The sequence below is a fragment of the Aquarana catesbeiana genome, linkage group LG02, assembly GCF_042186555.1.
Source record: "Aquarana catesbeiana isolate 2022-GZ linkage group LG02, ASM4218655v1, whole genome shotgun sequence".
Classification (NCBI taxonomy): Eukaryota; Metazoa; Chordata; class Amphibia; order Anura; family Ranidae; genus Aquarana; species Aquarana catesbeiana.
Window position 1 is genome coordinate 396,245,996 of NC_133325.1, and position 20,787 is coordinate 396,266,782.

The 20,787-nt window shown below is 40.4% G+C and overlaps 1 protein-coding gene across 4 annotated transcripts in view; it reads left to right on the plus strand.

Annotated features, from left to right (window-relative positions):
* The window catches only part of BCAS3 (BCAS3 microtubule associated cell migration factor), a 1,663,284-nt gene that overhangs the window by 816,697 nt on the left and 825,800 nt on the right, over positions 1-20,787 (plus strand). For 2 of the 4 annotated variants that reach the window (XM_073615250.1, XM_073615252.1), the window contains exon 17: positions 2,062-2,106. The exons of the other annotated variants lie outside the window; for them this stretch is intronic. In XM_073615250.1, coding sequence (XP_073471351.1) covers positions 2,062-2,106 — 45 coding nt within the window. The remainder of the gene's footprint in view (positions 1-2,061; positions 2,107-20,787) is intronic. 4 annotated transcript variants of the gene reach the window in all.

The window sequence follows — 20,787 nt, forward strand, 5'->3', positions numbered from 1 at the left end:
ATTTGTAACATGTTGATGTCATTACAAAAGTCTCTTTCAACATTTGTGGATCTACTGCTTTGTTGAGGACTGGTTCACACTTGCCCACACAGGAAAATGTTCAGTTTTCCTGTGTGGGCTAGTGTCCCTGCTGGGTGGGCTTTGGGGGGCGCAATGTCATGTTATTTTACAACACAACTCACTGTTTTCCCCCTGATTTTTAAGTTTATTGAAATGTCTCAAAGTGAAATTTCATTAACTTGTACTGCAGCCGAGCTATGGTGCATTAAAATGCAGGGTGTGACAGAAAGTTGCAGTAAAACTGAAATGTTGCCGTTTTCTACAAATCAATTTTCTGCAGCTGCCCACTGTTCTAGTGTGAACAGAGCACACAGAAAACAATTGTTTACTGTGTTCCTGTGTGGAGAGCAGTGTTTTTCTAGTGTTGTGTTCTAGTGTCTAGTGTCTGCACAAGTGTAAATGAGCCCTTAAATAATACCGGTAATCAACTTATGAAGGTCTTTATTGAGGCATATCTTGTTAGGCTTCATGTACCTATAGCCTACTTTGGCCGCCAGCTGTGGGACAATACTGCAAAATCACGGCAAAATTGTGCTGTGATTTTGACACGTTTTGTGGCCGGTGGTCAAAATGTTGCTATCCTGAACGTGGTTCTTCCGCGTTCAGAAGAGGGACGTTGAAGCTCCCCTAACTGCAACAGCTCCTAAACTCTGCTAAAAGCCTATGTGTACATTGCCACATAGGCTTTTATGTAGTTCATTTTAAGAGCTTTTGCAAAAAAAAACAAAAAACAAAAGATCCTAAAATCAAGTTTAGGAGCTGTAGTGTACATGAAGCCTTATTATGCTCCAGCTTTAAGACCCTATCACACATGAATCTAGAGACTACAAGCTGTTTTATCACACAATACACAGGGTCTACCGTTGCCACCATTAAGAACCCCACCCAAGGGAATGCCTTGCAGCCATTGCTGGACTGGATGTATATAGACAGGAAGTGGCTGCAATAAGGCTGAAGCAGATCAGCAACACTGAGAGGCACACAAGAAAGAAAAATGCCAAAACACATAGTTTATTAAAAAAAAGTGAAAACAAGTCTTTTATACAAAGTTTTTTTTTTTTTTTTTAAATAATATAGAGTATTTTAGTCAACTGTATGTCATTTCATTTAGGGTTTACATCTACTTTCTTTAAGATGTGCTTTCTTTTAGGCAGAATCTTTATATTAGTTTGCAAATGCTTGCACAGAGGAATTTGCTTTGTAATAGCTTTTCTGCAAGCAAACTTTTAAAAATGTTTTAAAATAGATTGTACCACATCACATCACAGCTTTCTTGAAATACTAAAAGTGATTCTGTTGCTCACATTAAATGTTAAAAATCTGCTACAAAATTATTTGACCACCTACTTGGCATTAATCATGTAAAAACGAAATGGATAAATAAAAGCCACATGCACTGTGTTTTACAATACATATATACAATACAGTCATTGCATGCATGACTATATCTGCTTGTTGACATGGCACATCTGTTGGTAGTTAGCAGCCACTGGCATAATTGTTCATTCTGCTAGGTGTTATTACCAGCAGTGTTCCCCAAAACACTGGATTGGGAGCCACAAGGAGCCACTTTGATGTAGCAACCAGTAAACTCTTGGCAGATGCATACTTCCAATCTGCTGCAATACATACTTCCTATATCCATGAAGCCAAGCACACCATGGACTAATTTATAGTATTCATACAATTATATTACAGTGTAATGGATGTTTTTGAATGGTATTTTCTTATATTTTGTGTGGGACACCAAAGGTTGCTGGCAACAGCCCTTGTTCTGTTTTTGTCTGATGAACTAACAACAAATGGCATCTTTTGCTTTAAAGACTAAAAGAAGCTTAACAATGTGCTTGATACATAATGAATTCAATGGGGTTTGTGCTTTTATTTTGCAAGACATTAGCAAAAATAATTCTCAGAGCATGAACGCATGATTTAATCAATGAATGTTAATAATGAGTTCTTTTATCTAATTTGTTTTGCCTTTTCCCCTCCTATGTGAAGACCTTACCTGTTTGGAGCAGGATGTTTTTCCATCAAAGCTCCTTGGTAAGTTCTGAATCCCCAGCATGCTTATAATTCATGTTTTTTTAACCAGCTGTAACTCATCTCTTGTGTTCTATTTGGTCGACGTTTTGATGGAGGCACCTTATTGTCATGTGAATCCCAGCGCTTGATTTACTAAAGTCAGATTTATTTAGCAACCAGAAGATAAACATATGGTATATTGTATTATTTTCACAGGATAACGACATCAATAAACAAAACAAATAATGATGTAGTGATAAAATTTGAATTTTGATGACTGTGATGATAAATATTATTTTAGAAATTGGTGCTTTATTTTAGTCAGGCCTGTTCAGTATAGAATGCAGGGCTGTTGAAATAAAGAGGCAAGAGATTCCTCTTAGACCCAATAAAACAGGCAGCCAACACTGTATCATAGTACTGTATTCTAAGGCAGGCCATACATGATTTGCCATACATTAATCATTTCTATTTTTGTTCAGCCAGTGAGTTGAGTGAAAAATGAACGGATTTCCCCCATTCACATTTGATGTGGATGGGGGAATCTTTTCTGCTTTAGTATTCTGTTCTGACAATGGGGAGCCTTCCCCACTGTCAGAATACTGGCTATAGTATTGCCAACTATAGTCAGTGGCACTCATCGTTTGGGAAAAGCCTGAAAGGCTGGTTGTACACAAGTTGATCAGTAGATCAACTTGTGTACAACCAGCTACCCCATAAATGGTGTCCTAGGAAAGACCTTTGTAGTTAATTGCTTGGTTAGGGTAGACTATCATTTACTAATTTAAATACAATTGAAAATAGTTTTAATTTGCACATTTGCATTGCCTTGATGTTAAAACACAAATACGAGTGTTCAGTTTCTCTTGCCAAGCTTTGGTAGCCCACAAATAAAATCTTTCACATAAGCAGTTATGCCCTAAAGGAAGTGTAGGGCCTGTATAAAAACAAAGTAAACCTGCTTGAATTAACGTGTCATTTTTGTAGCAATTTAATGAAACAGAAATTTCTATTAAAATAATATCTATAGTTAAAGTGATTGCAAGGGTAAATATTGTTTTTTTTTTTTTTAAATAACAAACATATCATACTATATATATCATACATAACATATCATACTTACCTCCACTGTGCAGCTCGTTTTGCACAGAGTGGTCCCGAACCTGCTCTTCTGGGGTCCGGCGGCTCTTGCAGCTCCTCCCCACATCTGATAACTCCCTCAGAGAAGCGCTTCCCCGAGGGGGTTACCTTGCGGGCGCGCGCCCGAGTCCAGCATTCATCGTCCATAGCCGCCGAATGCAGGACTCAGCCCCGACCCCCGGCGCCCGCATCATTGGATTTGATTGACAGCAGCGGGAGCCAATGGCTGTGCTGCTATCAATCTATCCACTCAAGAACCGGGAGCCCGGGGAGAGAGAGACAGCGCGTCCCCGACGACTGAATGAAGGGGTTCAGGTAAGTAAAACGGGGGGGGGGCTGGGGGACCGGATCGGATCGGATGCATTAAGGTGAAAAAACACAAATCTTTACAACCCCTTTAAAAATCTTTTTTTACTTTATGAAAAATATAAAAACTGTATTCAACTTTATTGTTAGGTTATTTCATAATTACTTAGTTTTAAAATTTTGCTTTTCTAGTGGATTCCTTGTGAATGATCAATTCCTCTAAGTTGAATGGACTTCTGTTCCTTATTATAAAACAACTGATATAAGACAAACATTTTTAAAAATGTGTCAAAAAATGTAAACTCAAATAAGCTTTACCCTTTTTCAGGTTTTTATTCTGAATGTGAATGATTTGTAATTAATGTGTTCTAATATTTTTAAGGCTAGTTTCTGTTTAAAGATCTTAATATATTGATTTAAATAAAATTGACACACAAAGATGGACATAGTACTTCATTATACATACAGTATCTCACAGACATGAGTACACCCCTCACATTTTTGTAAATATTTTATTATATCTTTTCATGTGACAACACTAAAGAAATGACACTTTACTACAATGTAAAGTAATGAGTGTACAGCTTGTATAACAGTGTAAATTTGCTGCCCCCTAAAAATAACTCAACGCACAGCCATTAATGTCTAAGCTGCTGGCAACAAAAGTGAGTACACCCCTAAGTGAAAATGCCCAAATTGGGCCCAATTAGCCAGTTTCCCTCCCCGGTGTCATGTGACTCGTTAGTGTTACAAGGTCACAGGTGTGAATGGGGAGCAGCTGTGTTATATTTGGTGTTATCACTCTCACTCTCCCATACTGGTCACTGGAAGTTCAACATGGCACCTCATGGCAAAGAAAACTCTGAGGATCTGAAAAAAAAGAATTGTTGATCTACATAAAGATGGCCTAGGCTATAAGAAGATTTTCAAGACCCTGAAACTGAGCTGCAGCACGGTGGCCAAGACCATTCAGCGGTTTAACATGATAGGTTCCACTTGGAACAGGCCTCGCCATGGTCGACCAAAGAAGTTGAGTGCACATGCTCAGCGTCCTATCCAGAGGTTGTCTTTGGGAAATAGACATATGAGTGCTGCCAGCATTGCTGCAGAGGTTGAAGGGGTGGGGGGTCACCCTGTCAATGCTCAGATCATACACTGCACACTGCATCAAATTGATCTGCATGGCTGTCATCCCAGAAGGAAGCCTCTTCTAAAGATGATGCACAAGAAAGTCCGCAAACAGTTTGCTGAAGACAAGCAGACTAAGGATATGGATTACTGGAACCATGTCCTGTCGTCTGATGAGACCAAGATAAACTTATTTGGTTCAGATGGTGTCAAGCATGTGTGGCGGCAACCAGGTGAGGGGTACAAAGACAAGTGCGTCTTGCTACAATCAAGCATGGTGGTGGGAGTGTCATGGTCTGGGGCTGCATGAGTACTGAAGGCACTGGGGAGCTACAGTTCATTGAGGGAAACATGAATGCCAACATATACTGTGACATACTGAAGCAGAGCATGATCCCCTCCTTTCCGAGACTGGGCCGCAGGGCAGTATTGCAACATGATAAAGACCCCAAACACACCTCCAAGATGACTACTGCCGTGCTAAAGAAGCTGAGGGTAAAGGTGATGGACTGGCCAAGCATGTCTCCAGACCTAAACCCTATTGAGCATCTGTGGGGCATCTTCAAACAGAAGGTGAAGGTCTCTAACATCAACCAGCTATGTGATGTCGTCATGGAGGAGTGGAAGAGGACTCCAGTGGCAACCTGTGAAGCTCTGGTGAACTCCATGCCCAAGGGGGTTAAGGCAGTGCTGAAAAATGATGGTGGCCACACAAAATATTGACACTTTGGACATTTTCACTTAGGGGTGTACTCACTTTTTTTGCCAGGGGTTAAGAAATTAATGGCTGTGTGTTGAGTTATTTTGAGGGGACAGCAAATTTACACTATTATACAAGCTGTACACTCACTATTTTACGTTGTAGCAAAGTGTCATTTCTTTAGTGTTGTCACATGAAAAGATATAATTAAATATTTACAAAAATATGAGGGGTGTACTCACTTTTGTGAGATACTGTATATATGTGCATTGTGGGAGTGGCACAGAGTGTATTTGCATAAAGATTGTGTTCATCTGTACCATAGTGCAACAGGATTTAAAGTATTTCAGACACTATAGAGTCAGGCAGCCCATACATTGATTTTTTTTTTCGATGAACTGGTGGATTGAACTAGAAAAAAAAAAAAAAAAAAGGTTTTGATACCCCCATCCACACATTCAATGTGGGTGAGGGAATCCTTCCCACTGTGGTATTGTGTTCTGGCAGCGGGGAGCCTTCCCCGCGGTCAGGATACAATGGTCAGTGTTTCCAACTATAGCTGGTGGCACTGATCGGAAAAATCTGACATGCTGGTTGTACACAAGTCAATCAATAGATCGCACATACATTAATCTAAATTTATACAGTCCCTGCTTAACCAGCTGAATTTCCGTCCATGTATGGACGACTGTACTGTATTTTAGATCAAGCGAGTTACCTTGTTATGAATCTTCAATAAAGTTAACTGGAAACTACTCTGTGGTTGTGTGGAATGTAGAATGTAAAGTTTCTATAGGATTAAGTTCTGGAGACTGACTAGGCCACTCCATGACCTTAATGTGCTTCTTCTTGAGCCACTCCTTTTTTGCCTTGGCAGTATGTTTTGGTCATTGTCATGCTGGAAGACCCATCCACAACCCATCTTTAGTGTTCTGGCTGAGGGAAGAAGATTCTCATCCAAGATTTTACAATACACGGCCCCGTCCATTGGCCCCTCAATGCAGCAAAGTTGGTGTATACTTTTCACAGAGAAACAGCCCCAAAGCATCATGTTTCCACCTCTGTGCTTCACTGTAGGGATGGTGTTCTTAGGGTCATAGTCAGCATTTTTCTTCCTCCAAACATGGTAAGTCGATTTAATGCCAAAGAGCTAAATCGTAGCCTTGTCTGACCACAACACTTTCTCCCAATTCTTATTTGAAACATTTAGATGTTCATTGGCATGACTGTACATGTGCCTTCTTGAGGAGGGGGACTCGCCATGTTTGGAGGAAGAAAAATGCTGACTATGACCCTAAGAACACCATCCATACAGTCAAGCATGGAGGTGGAAACATGATGCTTTGGTTCTGTTTCTCTGCTAAAGGTACAGACTGACTTTGCCGCATTGAGGGGCCAATGGATGGAGTCATATTTTGTAAAATCTTGGATGAGAACATTCTTCCCTCTGCCAGAACACTGAAAATGGGCCGTGGATGGGTCTTTCAGCATGACAATGACCCAAAACATATTGCCAAGGCAACAAAGGAGTGTCTCAAAAAGAAGCACAATATGGTCATGGAGTGGCCTAGCCAGTCTCCAGACCTCAATCTTATAGAAAATTTATGGAGGGAGCTGAAACTTTGAGTTCCCAAGTGACAGCTAAGAAACCTAAAGGATTTAGAGAAGATCTGAGAAGAAGAGTGGACCAAATTCCTTCTTGAGATGTGTGCAAACCTGGTGACCAACTATAAGAAATGTCTTACCTCTGTGCTTGCCAACAAGGATTTCTCCACCAAGTACTAAGTCATGTTTTGCTTGGGGATCAAATACTTATTTCACTCACTGAACTGCAACTCAATCTATAACATTTGTTTTATGTGTTTTTTCTGGATTTTTGGTTGATCTTCTGTCTCTATCATTTAAAATACACCTATGATAAAAAAATATAGACCCTTCATTTATTTGTAAGTGGGCAAACTTACAAAATCTGCAGGAGATCAAATAATCATTTTCCCCACTGTATGTTAAAGCCTAAGTTTAGTCAAAAATGTTAAACAGTGTAAAAAAAGTCAGGAAAAAAGACATTACTTGCTATCAGTGAAAAGTGTCCCTTGTGCTGCTGGCTCCTGCTTTAGTTGAATACTCCTCTGATCCCCATCTGGTGTGGAGGGGTGTTCATAGAGCCTAGAGATCTTTGACAGGCACTCCGCTAGAGTGGCAGCTATGCCTGCCCTTTCTATCCACCTCCTACATTCACAGAAGCTGTACTGCTATACAATGAAAAATGATCCATGAATGGAGGACAGGCAAATTCATGAAAGATCTTCTCCTCCATTCATAGATTGCAGTTCATTCCTGGAAGCTATAGTACAGCATCTATGAATGGAGGAGGAGGAGGGCAGAAAGGATGGCCATATTTGGTGACACGGACCCCGTACTCAAGATGAGTATGTCTGCCGTCTATCCTTCTTTTGTCTGGTACCAGCACAATCCAAGGTCCCTTAGCCCGTCCAGTCACTTGTCGAAGCATCAATGTAGGGTGAAAACATAAGACTCTTTATTCAAACACAGGCACAAAGAGATTATATATACTCAGGAGTTAATCCTCCTTCAGTGCATAATGACACAGGGTAGGGTAAACTTTACCTCCTTCAGTAACATGACACACAGGTATTCAAACATTTCAACAGTAGACCGTCATCTGGGAGGGGCTGCTGGAGAAACCCCCCTCCCCTCTCCCAGCTAATCCACATACACATATACATCCCATAATAGGTTGCTCCCAAGGCAGACAGAAACAATAGAACAATGGGATACAGCCGCACCTCAAACAATCTAGCAGTCTAAAAGGTGAAATTATTTATGTTCATATTTTTTTGAGCGCTATTGTTCAGAAATATTATTGTCCCAAGTGAAAGAGCCCCTTCATTATTTCAGCACAAACCACACATATAGAATCCAGGTTAACATGGGTAAAAGGACATGCTGAGTCCGGTGTGGTTGTACTAGGAGTCGGGTTAGGCAGACCCGACTGGGGTTCTCTCAGTCACCCTGTGCCCCTAATAGACACAGGGTGATTTACACATAGGAGGGGCCCGAGGGAGCTGGACAAGGTTCCACAAAACTGGGTTCCACAAGCCCTCCACCCAAAGTGACTCACGTCACATTTGGTATTCTTGATGAGTGCATATGACAGGTCCCTCTGCTCTATCAACCCCCACTGCACCGGAAGATTATGGTTGAGTGGGTGGCGGGATCGGAGGAGAAAGTTTTAAACCACAGCAGTAACCAGCAACACTAAACCTAGGCTTTAAGGTTTGGAGTGAAATATAAGGGAGTAAAAGGAAACATTTAACTGACTGCTGTGGAAATCACAGCATATACAGATGTACTCAAAAGTTTGCATACCCTGGCAGAAATTGTGAAATTTTGGCATTAATATAAAAAAAAATGAATGATCATGCCAAAAGAAACTGTCTTTTATCTAAGGATAGCAATCACATGAAGCCATTTATTATCACATCGTTTTTTTTTATCCTTTTTAAATCATAATGATAACAGAAATCATCCAAATGGCCCTGGTCAAATGTTTACATACACTGGGATGTTTGGCCTTGGTACAGTCACAGAAGGTGGCACACACAGGTTAAAATTGCAATTAAAGGTTAATTTCCCTTTCTTGTGAAAAAGAAAAGGTTAATTTCCCACATTTGTGGCTTTTTAAATCACAATTAGTGTCTGTGTATAAATAGTCAATGAGTTTGTTAGCTCTCACATGGATGCACTAAGCAGGCTAGCCACTGAGCCATGAGGAGGTAGAACAGAACAGTCAAAAGACCTGCGTAAAAAGGTAATGAAACTTTACAAAGATGGAAAAGGATATAAAAAGATATCCAAAGCCTTCAATATGCCAGTCAGTACTGTTTAATCACTTATTAAGAAGGGAAAAATGTGGGGATCTCTCGATACCAAGCCAAGGTCAGGTAGATCAAGAAAGATTTCAGCCACAACTGCCACAGGAACTGTTCGGGATACAAAGAAAAACCCACAGGTAACCTCAGGAGAAATACAGGCTGCTCTGGAAAAAGATGGTGTGGTTGCTTTTAAGGAGCACCATACGATGATACTTGGACAAAAAAAGCTGCATGGTCAAGTTGCCAGAAAGAAGCCTTTACTGCAGTGGTCATCAACCCTGTCCTCAGGGCCCACTAACAGGCCAAGATAACTGAAATAAATCACAGGTGATATAATTTGCTGCTCAGTGATTGCAGTATTCTAGTCTGCATCTCCCCAAGGTAATACATTAAACCTGGCCAGGGTTGATGACCACTGCTTTACTGCACATGTTCCACAAAAAACGCGTGGTTACAATATGCCCAACAACACATTGACATGCCTCATTGGCTTTTTTGTGTTGTTGGCGCAGTAAAGGCTTCCTTCTGGCAGTTCGACCATGCAGCTCTTTTTTGTTCAAGTATCATTGAATCGTGCTCCTTAAAAACAACCACACCGTCTTTTTGGAGAGCAGCCTGTATTTTTCCTGTGGTTACCTGTGGGTTTTTCTTTGTATCCTGAGCAATTCTTCCACCAGCTGTGGCTGCAATCTTTCTTGGTCTACCTGACCATGGCTTGGTATCAAAAGAGCCCCTCATTTTCACCTTCTTAATAAGTGATTAAACAATACAGACTGGCATATTCAAGGCTTTGCATATCTTTTTGTATCCTTTTCCATCTTTGGAAAGTCTTATTACCTTGTTACGCAGGTCTTTTGACTGTTCTTTTCTACCTCCTCATGGCTCAGTGTCCAGCCTGCTTAGTGCATCCATGTGAGAACTAACAAACTCATTGACTATTTATACACAGACACTAATTGTGATTTAAAAAAATCCAAAAAATATGTGATAATAAATGGATTGTAAGCTCTAAGGAGCAGGGCCCTCTGATTCCTACTGTATTAAAGTGGATTGTATTTGTACTGTCTACCCTCAAGTTGTAAAGCGATATGTAAACTGTTGGCGCAATATAAATCCTGTATAATAATAATAATGGCTTCATGTGATTGATATCCTTAAACAAAAGACAGTTTTTTGGCATAATCAGTCATATTTTCAATATTAATGCCAGAATTTCACAATTTATGCCAGGGTATGCAACCTTTTGAGCACAACTGTATACTGAACAGTGCATATATCTAATCAAATTATCTCAAGTTTCCTGACTTATGGGAAAGTTAAAGGAAGAAAATGGCAACAAGAACAGGTCACTGAGACCCTATTTTGTGGACTTTAGTGTTGGTTAGGGTTTTACTTGGTTTATTATCTACAAATAATGATTTTTGTAATAAAGTGTCTGAAGGGAGAGCTCTTATGGTTGACTCTAGTAGTAACTCATATTGTCCATCTCATTCTCATTTTTCACAGAAGGGCCATTAAAGAGAGACTTTTACTGGTAGCTTCTAACAACTGAAATGTTCTTCAAACACTTAGCCCGGGTTCACACCTATGCGAATTAGAGGTGCGTTTCCGCACCTCTAATTCGCATAGCAGGAGAATGTGACTGGCTCCCTATGGAGCCAGTTCACATATCTCCGGGGCGGCTGCGGTGCGCACTGCACAAAAACGCTGTGCGTCTTTGGCTGCGTTTCAGGGCCGAATTCAGGCATTGAATCGGCCCTGATTCATCCCTGAAACGTGGAACAGGGACGCACAGCGCTCCTGTGCGATCCGCAGCCCGTTGTGGTGTGAACCCGGGCTTACAGTATTGGAGTTGTGAACAAACTTTTTCTGTTTGTCTTTTTGGTTGAGTGAGACCTAATGAAATATTGCAGCTCTAAAAATGTAGGCATTCCACAGTTTACTTTTTTTATCCAGTAGGCCTGTCCTTTGTCAAGAACAAAGTATATAGTAAATTGCCATGAAGTTTCAGTGAACATACTTATTTTGTTGAATTACAGTTTTTCTTTCTCAGATTTTGACTGACCGCTGAGCCCGTGCCAAAGACAGACAGTTGTCAGCCAGCACTAATCTTTGGTCTGAAACAAGATTAAAAGGCGCAGATTAAAGAGGAATGTGTGCAGTACATTGGAGTTTTAAATCACTAGTTGCCTTCATAAGGCTGCTTTGTGGTTGGTTTGATTTTCGTGGTGGCTTTTCAGAGAATGAAAAAAAAGAGGTCTTAAAGAGCCTACATAGACATTATAGCGGAAGGAATAATAAAGTGTTTTCTGCATTTGCCTCACTTAGCATGTTGTTTTCATTAAGGTTTTAATAAGAACTATAATTATGACAGCATAGTGAATGGAAATTTGACAGATTATTGCCTGTTGTGCATGAGATTTCACAGAATGTTTGCCGAAGGAGCTGTCTCATGACCCAAAAGGGAAGTGTGGGGACTGGAAACCAACCATTGTTCAGTGGTTTTGTCTGAAATGCTAGGCAAATCTGTACACATGCTCTGTTGACAAAATGCTAGGCAGTGGAAGACTTATTGTTTTACAACCCTCTCTAGCTGTTTTTGATGCTGACAAAATTAATAAAGCAGGCTTTATTGCTTTATTTTATTATATACATTCCACAAACATTATGCAATATGTGGGTGCACAGAGATTTCTAAGCCAAATGGAGAAACCAGGCTTCGGTACTGGCACCACGCCTGGCGTATAGTTGTGGGAGCTAAATGTAGACTGTGCTTTAGGTTACAGTAAGTTTTGCTGATGGCTGGGCACACCTAAAAATCTCACACTCCTTATTTCAGTTGTCAGATTATGTCTTCAGGTCTTTTCTCAAAGTACTGTAGTCAATCATCCAGCTACATACAGTAACCTTCTACAAAGCATTTTGGTAGCTCTGCATGTAAATCTTTTAAAAAGATATGCAAGATATATCTCTGTATGAGGTTGGAAGGAGGGTAACTGTATTATTCTTCAGTGCAGTCATTAAAGAGAGAAGCTCTTTTATGTAACAAAAATAAATAATTAATCCTAAATATATACAGAGAGATGCTAGGAAAAGTTTGCGAACACTTTAGAATTACCTGGATGTATGTATCCATCCATGTGCAAGGTGCTGTGTTGGAGATAAAACAGCACTGTGAACAAATTAACACCAGTAGCACCATGGGGCTGCCTCTGTGCCTGAATGACTATTTATTTTTTTCCAGTACTTGCATAACACATCATATTAAATAATATTTTTTTAAATCCATTCACATTAGTCATGGACCCCCAAAGGACAACAATATAATGCTCTTGCCACCTTTACTGTAGAAACACATAAGGGGCAATATAGAAAGGGGGAGAATGCCATTTAAGCTGATATTATGTTTTATACCTGAAAAATTAAATCAGAGCACCCAGAGGAAACTCATCAATAGGTTCAAATTCATGATCCAGAGTTGCAAGATACCACATACCTATCATGGTGCTCTCATAGGAGCGAGGGACTTTAGAAATGTTTTAAATTAATCCTACACAATATGGTTAGTGTAGTGGTCTACTTGATAAAAGTTAAGTGATGCTACAAGACAACAGCCCTAATACATATGGGTAAATCAGCAACAAAATGGCCTTTACAGAGGAAAACTCATATGCTGCAATTGGCACACATCAATGCCAGCCAGCACAGACTTGCCAGACAGCACAGCATTCTGGAGAAATTACTTTTTAAACTACCTTTAAGTTATACTGTCCAGACTGTGATTACATAGTGAGAGAGAGGCATCAGTCACTCTGCTCCCTATCAGCATATGCCTTGTTAGCACATTATCAGTGGAGCACACCTGACTAGCTCCATTTGCTACTTTTTCAGCTCATATTTTATTGCTTTTTTTACTAGTTAAGACCTTGGGCATACCTACTCAGCAAAGGCTCCCCCTGCTGTATCTGATTTTCTGGTTAAATTGTGGGGACCTAACTGTCAGTTTGACACGGGGTCCTCCTCTGTGTTTTACAGGTGACACTGAGGCATGTCTGTCAAATTTATAGTCCTGTTTGCGTAGATATGTCACCCCTAGTATGACATGGGATGGCTGTCAAACTCAGTAAAGTTCAGATTGACAGACAGTCCTCAATAAAAGTTGAAAGAAGGTTGGACTCGACCCATGCTTTTGAAATTTTTCATAGTGTCAGTTTGCATAGCTGTAAGCTTATCAAGGTACATAACCTGAGAAGTAGTGTTGGGCGAGTGGTTCGGGTCCGAGCATGAGTGCATTCTGCGCCCTGATCGGGCAAAGCTTTGCCCCATCAGGGCACAGTAGAAGCTGGTTGTTGAGGAGCGGGGCTGGGAAGCTGGCAGCAGCGCCCTTAACAACCGATGAGTCATCAGCTGTCAACAGGCTTCCCTGCTGACAGCTTAATTAAAAATACAAACAATTGCAGGTAAAAAACAGTACAAAAAAGCGGTGTGGGGGTCCCCCCAAAATCCATACCAGACCTTATCCGAGCGTGCAGCCTGGCAGGTCAGGAAAGGGGGGTCAAGCGAGCACCCCCTCCTGAGCTATACCAGGCCACATGCCCTCAACATGGGGGGGTGCTTTGATGTCACAGACCAGTGCATGCTTGGTCAGTGACGTCACCAGGTGGCCCCGCCCTTACCTGTATAAGAACTGTCAAACGGCAGAGGAAGCATTCGGCGGTTAGCCGTCAATGAGTGCGGAGTATTTTTCGGGTTCGGGGGTTGCGGTGGGCGTCATGATTGAGGATGGATTTACATCAGGGGACACTGTCAAAAACTGTCTCTGTGTTTTTCTTGCCTTTTGACATTTTATTATAAATGGGTAGGGGTACCCATACTCATTCACATGGAGGGGCGCAGGATCTGGGGACCCGCTATCCCCCCTTTCCTGACCTGCCAGGCTCCATGCCCAGATAAGGGTCTGGTATAGATTTTGGGGGAGCCCAAATAGGTTTTTTTTTTTGTTTACATTTTGGCATGGGGTTCCCCTTAAAATCTGGTCTTTATTTTTAATGAGCTGGGTGCTGGCAATTGCAATTTATAGTGTTTTGACTAGGTTTTTTTTCTCCGGGAGTGTGCCCGCAGGTCAGGCGGACTCGATGTCCGTCGGCGACCCGTGATTACCTAGTACAGAGGCAGAATGTGGATCTGCACTTGTAAACAAGGTGGATCCCCATTCTGCCCTTGTAAACAAGGTGGATCCCCATTCTGACAGATGACATGACAGAGATCTACTGTTCCAAGTGTTCGGGAACAGTGATCTCTGTCATGTTCCAGTAAGCCCATCCACCCTACAGTTAGAACACACCTAGGGAACACAGTTAACCCCTTGATCGCCCCCTATTGTTAACCCCTTCCCTGCCAATGTCATTTTTATATCAATCAGTGCATTTTTATAGCACTGATCAATGTAATAATGTCACTTGTCCCCAAAAAGTGTCATTTGGGGTCAGATTTGTCCACCACAATGTCGCAGTCCCGCTCAGAATCACAGATCGATGCCATTACCAGTAAAAACAATAAAATAAATAAAAGTCCCTAAATTCATCCCATAGTTTGTAGACACGATAACCTTTGCACAAACCAATCAATATATGCCTATTGAGATTTTTTTTTAACCAAAAATATGTAGAAGAATATATATCGGCCTAAACTGATGAATACATTTTTTTAATATATTTTTTTTATGCGTATTATAGCAGAAATTAAAAAAAAATATATATTTTTTTTTTTCAAAATTGTAGCTCTTTGTTTATAGCGCAAAAAATAAAAACGCAGAGGTGGTCAAATACCCCAAAAACAAAGCTCTATTTTTTGGAAAAAAGGGACGTACATTTTGTTTGGGTAAAGCGTTGCATGACTGCGCAATTGTCAGTTAAAGCGACGCGGTGCCGTATCGCAAAAAATGGCTTGGTCATTAAGGGGGTAAATTCTTCCGGTCCATAAGTGGTTAATAGCAATTGTTTAAAAAAAAAAAATTTGCATTGATACATGTCCCCCAGGGCAGTACCTGGCCCTCCATCCCCCCTTTTTATGGGCAATTACTTGCATATAAGCCTTCAAAATGTGCACTTTTAATTTTTCCTGTTCGGCTCCCATAGACTTCAATGGGGTATGCCGTTCTGGTCAGAACTTTTCCCCTGTTCGGGGGGGGGGTGTTCGGCCCATCTCTACTGAGATGCCCGAAACTTGACTTCTGCAAAAGGTAATGTGAAAAAACTTCCAGTCCCTGGCTCACCCTCTTCAATTCCATGAGGATATGGGTAACCAGCTTAAATTGGATGTTGGTACAGACTTCAGTTTTCTGTTTAACAAAGCTTTGGAAGGTGCAGTGAGATCAATTTGTGAGTAGCATTTAGACAGCCTCATACCCTGAAAGTGTGATTGTTGACAGGGCATGTGACCCTACCCCTTCTTTTAGGAGGTATTGATAACGGTGATCCTACCCCGTCTTTTGGGAGGTATTGATAACGGGTAGTGCAAAGCATGCCTCCCTTAGAGGAGTGTTGTTTGTGGGTTTGCCACTGCACCATTTGAGCTAGTTGTGTAGCTTGATATTATTTTAATAGTTAAGGAAAATTGGCAGGCTCAGTCAGCCCTGTGTTTTTTTTGTACAAAACTGACTGTGACCTGATGGAGAGAGCCTTTCCATAAAAAAATGCAGAATTGAATGTAGTTGAAAGGAATAATGGCAAATGACAAAACCTTGGCAAAGCACCACAATTTGGACAATAAAAACATAACAGTTGTGATCGGTCCAAGTCAGGATATAATATGTCTTTTTTCCCAAGAAGTTAACGGAATATTAATAAAAGTTTTTTTAGTTGGGGGTAATTGGCCTGGTAAAAGAGTTTTGATGGCATGAGGTTAACACTTAGGCAAGGTAGAGTGGAAGGGACCCCAGTGAAAGAAAAAGAGCTTGGCAAGGATTTATTAAAGCAATTGGGTACAAAGCACTTAAAGTGATTGTAAATGTTCAGATTTAAAAAAAAATAACAAACCTGTTATGCTTATCTGCCACCAACCCTCTTCTTCTTGGGTCCCCGCTCACACTCCTGGCTCCTCCCCCACAGAGTGTCTCCATAGCAAGCCGATTGCTATGGGGCACTTGTGCATGCTTGCTCCTGAGCCGGCTCTGTGTGAATCATAGAAGAAACAGGGGGCAGCCCTGCTTCATGCCACGCGCTATTGAGAATACGTCTGAGTGATATTCATGATATCTGATAGATGTTGTCAGGGATAAGTAAAGGGCAATTTAAGAATAAAGGGCCGAACTCTCAACACGAAGTATGGATAATATCAACCGAGAGAGTCAAGGGCCTTTTAAATGTCCAGTAAGAGAAGCATTAAAAGACATTTTCTTTGGCATGCATAGTGCAGAACTGAGATTTTGTAAGAATTTTCCCCTGCCTGTGTGCCTGGTACAAACTCTACTTGATCCCTTCAAATTTATCAGGCAACACCAGATTAGGTCTATTAGCAATTGTCTTGACTAACAACTTATCGTTAATATGGATGAAAGAAATGGGGTGATAATTGGGGTATGGTCTGTTTTGGGTTTTGGCAGCATTTAAATAGTCAGGAGTAAAGAACCCCTCCCCAACTAGGAGCCCCGTCTAAGCTCATTAAACATTTTGGTAAGATAGGGAGACCAGTGTCCAGAATTTTTTTTTGTAATAAGCTGTGTAAAGCCATGTTTTTTCTGAGGTTTCAAGGTTTTTATGGCCTTTTGTACCTCTTCCAGATTAATTTCTTTGTCAATAGAAGACTCTCAGAGTATTTGAAGGACACGTTTGCCAAGGAAGCCCTCAGCTGCCTGATCATCAAGTGGGGGCGGTACTTTGAAAAAGGTTGGATATGTGGGTAAAAAATAATCTAAGGATTTTAACTAGGTTTGCCGTAAGATGACCCCCCCCAATATGTCGGATCAGTATCCCAGAGTCTATTTGCTGTGTCCAACGTAATTGACTATCCGCCAGGGAAGTAAGGCGCAAGTTAGTAAGTAGTATTTTGAGACTGGATAATTGCAAACTGCGGGAAAAGAGTCATTTTGAGAGGCCTGGCATGCTAGAACTTCTACCTCAAGTTGTAGGGCATAGGCCCCCTCTGTTTCTTTGCCTGTGAGGCAAGTTGTATCAATTTACCTCAGATGGTAACTTTATTACAACTTTATGCGCCTCCCAAAGCTTTGGTTCTCTTATTGGGCAGTGTTCACCTAAGTGGTACAGTGTATTTGAAGGCTTGACCTTTCATCTGCATACATTGTCAATTCCAGCATCCTTTAAATAAAAAATAAAAAATTAAGAAAATAAATAAATACAAAAGTTGCTCCTTTTTAACCTTTTATAAACCCTTATTGAACCCCATGTAGCTCTTATCTAGTTTCTCCCCTACTCTCCTTTTTTTTTTTACAGCCTAATGTCTTACGTGTGGAATTATCTTTCGTTTGGCACCTTTACATTAAAAATCCTTTATTTTATCTTTGAATAACATTTTTAAAACATTTTAAAATTGTAGAATAAAATGTATATTTTTTTTTTTTACAGTTACATTAATTGTTTTAAAATTAATGCTGGGTCAAACCGGTAAAAAAGTTTGTTTTTTCTTTCTTTTAATATTTAGATTTAGATTAGAAAATAAAGTATACTTTGGATAATAGTTTCATGGAAACAAAGCCTTGTTTATCCACGTTCAGTTTTCCCCCAAAATATATATGTATTAAATACTTGCTTGTATCGTTAGTATTGCTTATATATCAGGTTCTTTTAGGATGCACAGAACTAATAGTTTGCCATTCTGAAAAAAATTGTTTGAATCTGTGGGGTGTGAAGCAAGTGGACTGAACTGTAGAGCAAGTAGGTAGACGTTGCTGAATTAATATTTAATTTGTAAGTTCATGTTACCAATACGTAGTAATCGGCAGTAGTCTGTAGTTTTTGTGCCATATGAGAGCAGTCAGTCACGGGGGCTCCAAGAGTAAATTCATTATTTCACACATCAAAATTAAATTTAGGCACTGGCAGACCAGGCAGAAACATGTTATGTTATCTAATTTGTGAACTTCTGTATGTAAGAACATTTTTGTAGGTAACAAATATGCTTTTAGATCATTCTCAGTAGCAATTTGGTGCCTTTATCTTATGTTCATTGCATGAAAGATGTCTAATATGTACGTACATGTGTTTTGAAATATATGACAAGATAGTTAATTGCATGCTGTACTGTTGTTTTCTCCATGTTCATGGCATGCTTTGTGTTTCAACTCATTGCATCTGCTGCATGTCTGTTTTTGAGAGGTTTGTATCACTGTTTTTCCACACTCTCCAATAATAAGAGCAACACTCCTTATAGTATCTACACTATAATGGTAGATTGAGGGTGCTTTTATAAACAGACCATCGACTCAAAATTAACATACCAAGCAGAAAACCCTACTTTTAATTCCCGCAAGCACTGAAATGACATATGAGGTCTCGTATTCAATCCATGATTTCCGTTAGTATAAAATGTGACAGTGCTAGGCCCTGCTACTGTGTGAGGATAGGCCAAAGACACACAGAACTTGCACTAAATCAGTTGAGGTGGCTAAGAGAGTCTGGGAGACTGAGGAAGCCAGGACAACTAGGCAAGTCCAGGGGACTGAGGGAATCTGTGTCTCAGGGAAGAGAGAGACCTGATGCGCCAGCAGATCCCCTATCTAGAGACCAGGAGTGGGTCCGTGCAGCGAAGTGCTGTAACTTAAGCTCAAGGTGACCAAGTGACCCAGAGAGCTGGGTCTGAAGGACAGCAGCAGTGCTGCTGAAGAGTAAGCCAGATGGCTTGTTTTTTTTTTATAGTTTTTTTATAGTTACCTTGTTTAGCTTATATTCCTTGTGAAGCTGAACCCCTTACTGATGTAAGACATTTTGTTTTGTTTTTTTTTTGTTTCTTTTAATAGAAGTGGGCCAGCAAGTAAACCAGCCTTTTTCAACCAGGGTGCCTGGAGGTTTATTCAGGGATGCCCTGGCAAAATGCCTAAACAGTGCCCAAAAAATGTATACAAGCCGGCATGTTGATGAAGGCTGCCTTTTAGTTACACTAGGCCACGGGTTTTCATTGTGCACCATTACAACATTCTAGCTGCCAGCATCTTAATGACCAATGGCATCATCAGTTTATCAGACCCCCCCCCCGCCTCTCTCCTTTAGCATTGGGATCACATTAGCTGAGTGTGGGAGAGGAGAAACATTGGAATACTAGTCAGTAACAGTTTGCAAAAGAGTATTTCCTTCGAAAGAATAAATCACATCTAACATTGGGTGTCCTACGTGTGTGGATGTTGCTGATTGATGTTAAACTATTAGAATAGTTTTTACATTTTAGAATAGGGGGGCCTCGAGATTGTCCATAATTTTTAAAGGATGCCTCGAGATTGAAACACTGCCTTAAACCACAAGTTGAGATTGGCATGACTCACTAAAAATGCATCTACCATTTAGATAAAACATCCCCCATATCACGAAAGTTTAACAATCATTGCACTTAAATGTTCCATGAATAGCGTATATTATCAAAGAAGAACTAATTCAGTTGGTTTCATGCATAAATGCACAACTTCATAATGTACTGAAGTATATATGAAAAAAGTTGTGGATTTAGGATAAGACCTATATATGTAATTTTCTTTAAAAAGTTACTTGTTATTGTCTGTGTTCAAATTGGGGCGATTCACTTCTGAAGTTTAGTTTTACTTCTGAAGTTTATACACAAGCCAGGCTTGTGCACTAATGTTTATAAATAAGTGTGAGTTTGGTCCTTATTTATTATCTTAGGCTCCATGTACACTAGCAGCTCCTAAACTTGAGTTTAGGAGCTTTTGACTTTTTTTGCCAAAGCGCCTAAACTGCAAGTACACATCGGTTTTAGGATCATTTAGGAGCTACTGCGGTTAGGGGAGGTTCAACCTCCCCTAACCTCCCTCTCCTGAACGTGGAATAATCACGTTCAGGTTAGAAACGTTTTGACCGCCGGAAGCAAAAGGCGCAAAATTGCAGTAAAATTGTGGCATGTTTTTCCCGTGGCCGGCGGACAAAGTAGTTCAAGCGTACATGAAGCCTTACTCTCTTATTTCTTCAACAGCCACCACTTAGTTTTAAACAATTTTTCTAGTCATTTCTAGTACTGTTTAAAGCTAAACTTTGGTCAGTTTACAAACATCACATTTGCCTCCCTCTCATATTAAGGGTCTCTCCCTCATATTAAGGGCTCTGCTGGTTTAGTCCAGGGGGCATGTAATGGATTAGAGTATTACTTTCTTTATTCTTTGATTTGGCAGGCTTTCCCCCACTAGTTCTGGTATTCATGACCTGGTCAACAAAGCTGCTACTCTTCTGCTGTGTGGATACCCCCCTCTTGCTGACTTTATCACATGCAATGCAGGACCAGAGTGCTTAAGAATTAGAATTTCAGTTGGGTTTTTACTTATACCCATGGCTTCATTAAAGAGATTTACTTCCG